The sequence below is a fragment of the Telopea speciosissima genome, chromosome 8 (genome assembly GCF_018873765.1).
Source record: "Telopea speciosissima isolate NSW1024214 ecotype Mountain lineage chromosome 8, Tspe_v1, whole genome shotgun sequence".
Taxonomy (NCBI): Eukaryota; Viridiplantae; Streptophyta; class Magnoliopsida; order Proteales; family Proteaceae; genus Telopea; species Telopea speciosissima.
Window position 1 is genome coordinate 36,797,848 of NC_057923.1, and position 10,271 is coordinate 36,808,118.

Sequence of the window (10,271 nt, forward strand, 5' to 3'; positions counted from 1 at the left end):
AGTTCTAGAGGAGAGAGGCCTACAACAATGTAGCTCTAATTCAGTCCCATAGACCTAATGTGGCTCTAGTGTCAAAAGCTACATCTGCTCCTTATTATGGGACCCAGACCCTTGTTTGTTACAATTGGAAGGAGTCTGGCCACATGGCCAAGGATTGTCCACAACCTCGACAACCGAGTTCATGGCCAGTTGTGACTTCCAAGGTGCCCCAAGCAAAGACTGCTGTTCGCCCACTCATTTCTCCTCCAGCAAGCAAGACTCAGGGGCGGGTTTATTCTGTTACTCATGAAGAAGCCCAATCTGACCCTGGTGGTATCACAGGTATTGTGCTCAACCACCTTGGTCGAATTATTTATGTTGAGTTTATCATGTTTGGCTATTCGGTGTTTGTCAGGCATGATTTTTGTGTGCTCCTTACCTGCATATGTATTATTTGACTCGGGAGCGTCGCACTCTTTTATATCACCTTCCTTTGCCGAGAAATTAGCAATTGAATAGGCTAGTATGGAACAAAAGCTGATAGTTTGTACTCCAACGGGAAGCAAGGTCGAGCTTGACCAAGCCTTCAACTCTTGCCCTGCTTGAGTGAGCGACCATAGACTTGAGGGCAGTTTGATCATCCTAGATATGAGAGACTTTGATATCATTCTGGGAATGGATTGGTTGTCCACTCATGGAGCTAGCCTGATCTGTGCAGAGAGAAAGATACTCTTCAGGACAGGAGAAGACAATGAATTTATGTTCAAGGGCAACAAAAGTAAAAAGCCTGGAAAGATAATTATTTTAGCTCTCCAAGTTCAGAAGCTCTTAGCACAAGGCTGTCAATGTTACTTAGCCTCCGTGCTAGACACTAAAGCTTAGGTTACACCTATGGAAGAGATAAGTGTAGTAAGAGATTTTCCTAATGTCTTTCCGGAAGGCTTCACACGGTTACCACCGGATCGAAAAATGGAATTCATGATTGACCTGATGCCCAGTGCTGCCCCAGTGTCTAAGGCACCATACAGGATGGCCCCATCAGAACTGAAAGAACTTCAAGAGCAGCTTAATGATCTATTGAAGAAGGGATTCATCAGGCCAAGTGTTTCCCCGTGGGGTGCACCTATTTTATTTGTAAAGAAGAAGGACGTTAGTATGCATATGTGCATTGACTATCGTGAACTCAACAAGCTTACGATCAAGAATCGGTACCTGCTGCCTAGGATCGATGATTTGTTCGACCAATAGGAAGGCTCAAGGGTATTCTTCAAGATTGATCTCCGCTCGGGGTATCATCAGTTAAAGATCAGAGGTAGTGACATCAACAAGACCATGTTCAGATCGCGATATGGACATTACGAGTTTTTGGTTATGTCCTTTGGGCTGACCAATGTCCCGACAGCTTTTATGGAGCTAATGAACAGGGTGTTTCATGATGTGCTGGATAAGTACGTTATCGTATTTATTGATGACATCCTGGTCTACTCCAAGAGCGAAGAAGAACATGCTGATCACCTTCGCTTTGTACTACAGCGCCTCAGAGAGAAGCAGTTATATGCTAAGTTCAGCAAGTGTGACTTCTGGTTACAACAAGTGGCCTTCCTAGGTCATTTGGTATCTGCGAAGGTTATTGAAGTTGACCACGGTAAGGTCCAGTCCGTAATTGACTGGGAGATGCCCAAGAGTGTAGCAGATATTCACAGTTTCCTCAATCTAGCCGGCTATTATAGGAGATTTATCGATAATTTTTCAAAATCTCTGCTCCTATGAATCGACTGACCTGAAAGGGAGGGAAGCTCGAGTGGTCAGATGACTGCAAGAGAAACTTCCAGGACCTGAAGTGACGTCTGGTTTCAGCTTCGGTGCTTACCATTCCAAATGGTACCAGAGGGATGATAGTTTATTATGATGCATCGAAAATGGGCCTCGGCTGTGTTTTGATGCAAAATGAAGAAGTGGTGGCCTACGCTTCTCGTCAGCTGAAGGATTATGAGAGGAATTACCCAACTCATGACTTAGAGTTAGCGGCTGTGGTCTTTGCCCTGAAGATCCGGAGACACTATCTATATGGAGAAAAGAGTGAGATCTACAGTGACCATAAAAGCCTCAAATATTTCTTTACTTAAAAGGAGCTCAATATGAGACAAAAGCACTAGTTGGAACTCATGAAGGACTACGATTGCACTATCCATTACCACCCGGGTAAGACAAATGTTGTGGCAGATGCTCTTAGTCGAAAATCCTAGAACCTATCCATCGCATCTTTGGCTGTTAGTAAGGAGCTTATAGAAGAAGCTAGGAGGATGGATTTGGAGTTATTGGTAGAGGGTGTTACACTATCCCTAGCAGCCTTATTGGTACAATCAACCTTGGTTAAAAGGATTCAGACAGCTCAAGCTTCAGATGAACGCTTTCAAGAGATAATTGAAGCCATTCAGGGTGACACACAGCAAGATTTGGATTTCACATTAACAGATAGCAGCGTTCTCATGTTTAGGGATCACCTATGTGTTCCTAAAGATGATCAGCTGAGGAAGGAAGTGTTGTCAAAAGCACATGAATCTCCCTATTTAATTCACCCAAGTAGTACTAAAATGTACAAAGACCTAAAAGGACATTACTGGTGGAGTGGGATGAAAAGGGATGTAGCTGAATTTGTGGCCCGGTGTCTCACTTATCAGCAAGTGAAAGCAGATAGGCAACAGCCCCATGGCCTTTTACAGTCATTGCCCATGCTAGAATGAAAGTGGGAACATGTCACCATGGACTTTGTCATTGGACTACCTTGTACACCCAGAGGTGTTGATGCTCTATGGGTTATTATGGACAGGTTGACAAAGATAGCTCATTTCATTCCAATCAAAGTCACCTATTCTATGGATAAGCTGGCCCGCTTGTACATTGATAATGTGGTTCGCCTGCACGGAGTTCCAGTTAGCATTATCTCAGATTGGGATCCTAGGTTCACATCCAAGTTTTGGGGTGGATTCCAGAGAGCTATAGGTACCCTATTGAGTTTTAGCATTGCCTTCCATCCACAGACCGACGGGCAGTCGACTAGGACAATATAGACATTGGAAGACATGCTTCGAGCCTGTGCCATTGATATGCAGGGCACTTGGGATGAGCATATCTCGCTTATCAAATTCACCTACAATAATAGTTACCAAGCTACTATCGGAATGGCTCCATTTGAGGCTCAGTATGGGAAGAAATATTGTACTCCATTGTACTGGGACGAAGTAGGTGAGCAGCATATCCTTGGACCGAAATTGATCCAAGCAACCTATGAGAAGGTAGACTTGATCCGCGAGCGAATCAAGGCTGCCCAGTCTAGGCAAAAGGCCTATGCAGACCAAAGACAGAAGGATCTAGAATTCCTTATTGGTGACAAGGTATTTCTCAAGTATCGCCTACTAAGAGCGTGATGCGGTTCAGCAAGAAGGGCAAGCTAAGCCTGAGATATATTGGGCCCTATAAAATTCTTGCAAAGATTGGACATGTGGCTTATCGGCTAGCGCTCCCACCATCCTTGGATGGCATGCAAGATGTCTTTCACGTGTCTATGTTGCGAAAGTATGTTCATGACCCTAGCCATGTTCTATCCCAGGAACCACCAGAGCTGGCAGTAGATATGTCTTATAAAGAACAACCTAAGAAGAATTTGGACAGCAAGGTGGTGAATCTCCACAATAGACCTATTTACTATGTGAAAGTGAAGTGGTGCAACCACACAGAAGAAGAAGCCTCCTGGGAAGCCGAGGTGGAAATACGAGCAAAGTACCCTTCCCTTGGATTCCTACAAGGTAAGACAATTTCGGGGATGAAATTTTTGTAAGGTGGGGAGGATGTTACACCCATGCCCGAATTTATAATTAATTATAATTTCTCTCTCTTGTGACGTATAGCTTCTGCCACTGTGTACATTGGTGAGCTATTTTCACTTATGGTCAAACTTAGCCACAAGATCATTAACTAGTTCATGGGACTGCCTATGGAGGAGAGGTTTCTTAACTGACAGTGGGGAAGATTTATCGATGATGATTTCGTCAATCATCCTCCTAGCATGAGTCCACGGAGTGAAGAGTATCAAAAGGCGTTCCCTGTGTCCCCACACCTAGATGCCTCTTTTGGCGATGAGCTTAGCATCGTGATTGGGAAACTATTCAGGATCATGAAGGACACATCGTGATGGTCGAGGGGTAAGATACTACCTTTGTGAATGATAGTATATTCTCCCCTTAGTGGCCCTGAAGTCTGGGCCAAAGCCCGACCAATTTTCTTGGGTTCTGCCCTTTACAGCAGCAACGGGCGCATGAGCGGACTCACTAAGATTGAATCCACCCGTTAGTCCACCCGTGCTGTTTATGGCGTTTGTGTGTTTTCTTGGGTGGGACCCATACCCTATGCCCCGGACATTCCTAATTAGGCACCTAGATGAGGATTGGCTTCACTCGTGGTCCCCTTGGCTTGTGAGTTTACCATTTTAAATGAGTTTTAACTCTAAAAGCCCAATCCAAACAGGCCCTAGGTAGGGATTAGTCATAAGACCAAGACCTTGGCTTTTAAGTCTCATTTACTCCTTACACCTACCCAAAATGTTGGAGCTGTGGAAGCATTGAAGACTTGGAGAAGAAGAGCTTAGAGGGGTTGTGGAGGTGGAGAACCATCCATAAATCCAAGCTTGAGGTAATTTACGTCATCTTTGTCCCTCTCTTTTCCATTTTCGGGTTTGGAGATCCCCTTGGGATCAATTCCAAGCTTGGGGTTTCCCCTGGGAACCCAATAAACCCCATGTAATGTTTCATTTGAGACATATATCCTCTTCCCTTAATGCTTCTATGGATTTAATAACCTAGATGCTGTTCAAGCATTGGAAACCTAGCTTAGTCCTGAGAAGAACCTTGGAGATGGATCCAATCTCTTAAAGCTTTTGAGTTCTTTAATGGACTATGTGTATTGGACCCCCAATGAAGGTTTGGACTCACCTCCCTAACCCTAGGACCTTTATGGATCCATGAATGAAGGGCTGGAGGTGGAGATCTTCGTAGCTTTCAAAGGAATGGCGACGGATGAACGATCGGACTCACTGTCGTGTATCCGCCGGTTAGTCCGTTCAGTCTAACTTGGCTATTGAACCTGGGTGGAGCCATGAGTGGACTCACTTAGTGAATCGTCCGTAGCTTAGGTCGCTCTCAGGAAAATCTTAGGGTTTGGACGGATGCACGAGTGGATCCATGTTCTACATCCGCCCGTGAGTCCGTTCACTATATTTTCTGGGTATGGCCTGGACGGATTCACGACTGGACTCACCTGGCTGCCTCTGTTCCTGCATCCGCCCCTGCTATCTTGGCCCAAACTTTAAGTAAATTGTTGGGACCCTTTATGGGGCTCACTTATACACTTCTAACACTGTTCTCATGCATCCTCAGAATTTAGAATCTGTATGGGAGTGCGTACACTAGAGCAAACCTTACCAAACACACCGATCGACAAGCAAACAAACTGTGAGTGGGCTTTGGGTAATGTTTAGGCTTGATATATACATGTAGAAGTATAACTACATAGATTATACGATGGTTTATGTGCTGCATTCATTCTTGCTATGTTGCATCCTTGCATATAAAACCATGATTGATATGAATTGATGATATGAGAACATATTGCTTTACTTTATTATATTGGGTTACGGTGCCGGGTATGCCAGTGCCGGAACCCCAAAGTTCTTATTATTATATTCATTGCTTGTCATCCTGGTCAGTATGCATTGTGCCATGCTGGTACCCTAGTACTAGATCGAATGGGACGTTGATGCACCCGGAATACCTCTCAGGACGATAGGAATTGCATGTTGTATAACTGTGGCTAGAATTTATGCTCCCTTATGCTACGACCCTTGCCAACAGGGGTTTATGTGTTGGATAGTCCGAGCACATGATGTCTGGGTCGGCCACTGGGTAGTCTATGGCTTCTATCGGCATAGGCTCCCTCATGATAATTGAGGTTTCACTCGGACGATAGGATAAGTGACCCTCAGTGTCTCCTGAGTTATCACAGTAGCACATACCATGACTTAGACTATTTGTTAGGTGGAAAATATATTTAACATTTCATGCATTATGGACTATGTGTGATTGTGTGTTTGTGCACTCCCCTTTCCCCTCACTGGCTTAGTGGAGCTAACCCCCTGTGTACACAACTTTTTAGATTTTGATGCAGGGGATGGTTACTTGGCTAGCTTAGAGGTTCAGTCGGCGGAGTATGATAGTATCGGCGCAGAGGAGCCTGAGTACGTGTCAGAGGAACACGGCGATGGTTACCTCTGTGATGGTTGTGCATATGGGCATTGATGTTGTTGGGGAGTTGTCCCCTCCTTTTGATTCTTTTGGGGGCTTTGTGCCCGTTATGAACATTTCTGTAATAACTTACTATATTTTTAAGTAGTTATGTCATGGTCAGCTGGTGTCAGCACTAACTATTATATTATCACTTAGTCAGGTGAATATACTGTAACTACTTATGTAAATATTGCTTCCGCTTATGATAACTCTGACAATGATTGGAATATTTACTTCCCTTTGCTCAAATGTAATTATTTGGGTGGGTCCTAGGTTGTTGACTATGCTTTGGGACACTGTGTCATTGATCCTGGTAGGAATTGGGGTGATGTGTGTCATCCTAATCACTCTCTTGACTGCGCTTATGGCATAAGCTTGGGATAGGGGCGTGACACCAAGCATGTTTTGTTATAGAATCATCATCTAGAACACTAGGACAGCTATGGATCATTCATGCATGCTCAATTCCTTATGACTTATTCATCATCTACTCTATTACAGTCTGTTGGTACATAAATTTTGTTTTCCAACCATGTTAGATAGTGGGTTTCATGATAAAACATGTATACATCTTATGAATGGTTGATTAAAGACATAGATCTTTGCATGCTTGCTATGTTTATTAAATTATAGCTTAGGATAGCAACTGTAGTAGGTAAATATGACTTGATCTCATGATAATTATATGGATTAATGGTGCTATGAGTCTGGTTATAGCTATGCTTACCTGATTTCTTTGATGCTTGGACCCAAACCACCAACCCATAGCTAATCATGTTGCAGCCGTGCTTCGATTCCCCGACAATGGCACCAAAATTTGATCGTGCCGTTAACTGGTCAAAAATAAAACCTTAAATTAATCTAGCAAGTAGCAAGTAAGGGGTCGATCTACGAGGAATTGGAAGGCTAAATTACTAAGATGATTAGATGAAAGTAATGAAAATTAAAGTGCAATAAATCTGATTTTAAACTACAAACGAAAGACTCGAATCTAAGCTAACAACGATATGCAAATACGGGAGAAGACTATCTTTAGGGTTCGAATCCCCAAAGGGTTGTTATTCAATTCGGTTGTATGCTTTGGTTTATTATAACCACAGGCCTAATAACACCACAGAATGTAGGGTTCTTCCTAGGTATGGACTATCGTGACGAGTACTATCGTCCTTTGCTACAGGGCTTGGTACGCTTAGTTTGTTCAGCTATAATCCATCATCGGTACAACCACATAAGAACAAAATACTATTGCTTGAATGAAAAAAATATTGAATCAGAGAAACAAAATTCCTCAACTAAATACAGCAATTAAAATCATCCAAATAGGGATGGGGTCTCAACATCAAGCAATTACAAATGCAAACCAGAATTTTAAATAACAACTACCATTGGTTCATCTACAACTAAAGATAGAGAATACTTAGCCACTCATGGCACTAAGAGACAGGGAGCAGCAGTGGTGATCTTCCATGGATCTCAATATGCAGGTGGATGGCGATGCAACGACAATGGTGATGACAAGGCACTGAATGGAGGTGTGCTTGGCAATCTCTATGAGTTGCTGTCCAAGAAGAAAAACATTGGAAGAAGGTGATGATGGAGATGATGCTGGTTCGGTAATGGTGATGTATTGTGGATGTTGGAGAGTTAGTTCGAGATGGGAGAGATGAGAGTGACAAAGAAAAGATGGGGAACCGTGAGGAAGTGAAGAGATATATCAAGAGATGGGGGAGAGGGATTGGGAATCGTGAGGGAGATGAGATCGTGGAGGATTTTAGGAGAGATTAGGAGATAGAGCCGTGGGGAGATGGGAGAGATTTAGGAGAGATGGGAGTGATATGTGGGCAGCACGTGAGAGAAGAGAGATTTTAGGGAAGAGAAGAAATAGGAGAGAGAAAGGAGAATTGAGAGAAGTAGGAAAGTTAGGAACCATAGTGGGATGAGAGAGAGAGACAGGGAGGAGAGTGAATTTAACCTAAATTTAATCAAAATCCTCTTTGTGAAAATAACTATCCATCCTGGCCTCGGATGAACCCAATTCGAGAATTAAAGTTGCTCCAATTAATGTTCAGGATGATATGAGCGCAATATCGGATATCTTCTGAAAATTTTTCAATTTTCTAAAAGTATGATTATGCCCTTGGGTCTTCAGTGAAACTTCTTCCCATCTCGCCCTTGATCACATGTGAGTCAATCCATGGGCAAACTGGTGCCTAGATTGAATCAAATCCTTCCATTCAACATCTTTTATGTGCATGACCCCCTAAGACCAAATTTGATAGAGATAGGTGGGGGCCACCCCCTGAACTCGAAAATACAAGAGGTCATCATTGGGCCGGGCTTGTGTAGCATTGCACTCCTCCAAATTGATTTTCTCAATTTAGGCTCTGAAAATGCACTTTTTCTCCAATTCTTTCAATATACCAAAAATACCCCTGTACCCTGAAAATACAGTAAAGGACCCAAATAGCTCCATTCTAAGTAGATAAAAATGCAGAATTAAATGAGATAATTTCACACATAAATGTGCTCATTAAATACCCCCACACTTAGATTTTTCTAGTCCTTGAGCAAAAAGAAAATAAAGAAAACAAAAACCCTAACTCACTTTCGTAGGAATCACGGTTGCACTTAGCATGTGCAACAACCCTTTAAACCCCTAGGTTACCCCTAGTGGACGAATTTTGTCTCGTGAGTGTTTGTAGGGAATATACACACAATTCATGATTCCAAAAATATTGCAAATTTAAACTTTGAGAAAGGGTAAGAAGCACACACCAAATCCGAAACCAAGATACTCTAGTTAAGATCAAGAAGACAAAGGTACCCCCCACACTTGAGCTCTTATTACCCAGTATTGATTCTAGCAATAGGTACACATCTTAATTAGAGAATCTTCTCATATCTTCCAAACACCACCTTACTTAAGGTAAGACCACTCATAACGTCAAGGGAACCAAAGACTTAGGTTTCGGAGCATTTTTTACCATACAATTGTACCAAGGCAATGACATTTCTTTCTTTCTCTTCTCTTTTTTTTTTTTTTTTCTTTCTTGAATCACACTGAACTCCATTTGTTACGCCACTACTGTTCCTCAAACACCATGCATGGTCACTACACAAGACAGCCGAGCTACTTGGTAGCTTTGCTTCTTACATATATCAACAAGGATAGTGATGCTAGAGTTTTTTTTCAGATGTTTTATCCCCAAGGAGTATCGATCAAGTCACCTCGCTTCCTGAGGCGGAGTGCCCTGTCTAGCTCTAAGGAATTCAACTCTTACTTTTGTTATCTCCTTCCTTTATTTTATTATTATTTTTTTTGTCATGCCAAAACTTGGTCTCAACTCCTAACCAAAAGCTCAAGGAATCACAAGACAGGCAGGCGGTCCGTCAATTCAGACAAGGTGGGGCTCTTATTGTTTGAGTCAAATCCCACCTCAAGATACATACTAGCTACCGTCCTCTCAACAGGGTTTTCATTACTTTAGATTAGGGTTCCTACGGTTCTCCTACTCTTCGCATCAAAGTAACAAAAAGACAAGTAAATATTACCAAGAGCCAAAATAAAAATCTGCCAATCAAGCTCACACCCCCCCCACACTTAAATTATGCAGTGGCCTCAATGCATGAAGAAAATAAAGAATAAGGATAAGGAGGGAATATACCTGATAGCAAGAATCATCAAGATACGACAGAGCAGTGCATCTAGCAAACTGGAACAACTACCTAAAAAAACAAAACACAAACAACCACAAGAAAATAATGGTCTAAAGAAAAATGGTGGGTTGCCTCCCACAAAGCGCTAAGTTTAGAGTCTTCAGCCAGACTTAGAATGACTCATGGAGAGTCAAGGATCACATCATGCAACTCCAATGACTCAATAAGTTGGTCATCAGCAAGGCCATCGACATACGACTTCAGTCGTTGGCCATTGACCTTAAAGGTATGTCTAGT

The 10,271-nt window shown here is 42.6% G+C and overlaps 1 protein-coding gene across 1 annotated transcript; it reads left to right on the plus strand.

Moving 5' to 3' along the window:
* The first annotated feature begins 3,161 nt into the window (after nucleotides 1-3,161).
* LOC122672269 lies at nucleotides 3,162-6,329 on the plus strand. The gene is made up of 3 exons (XM_043869768.1): nucleotides 3,162-3,374; nucleotides 3,473-3,785; nucleotides 6,199-6,329. The coding sequence occupies exons 1-3, from the start codon at nucleotides 3,162-3,164 to the stop codon at nucleotides 6,327-6,329; spliced, it is 657 nt and encodes a 218-aa protein (XP_043725703.1).
* Nucleotides 6,330-10,271: the final 3,942 nt, after the last annotated feature.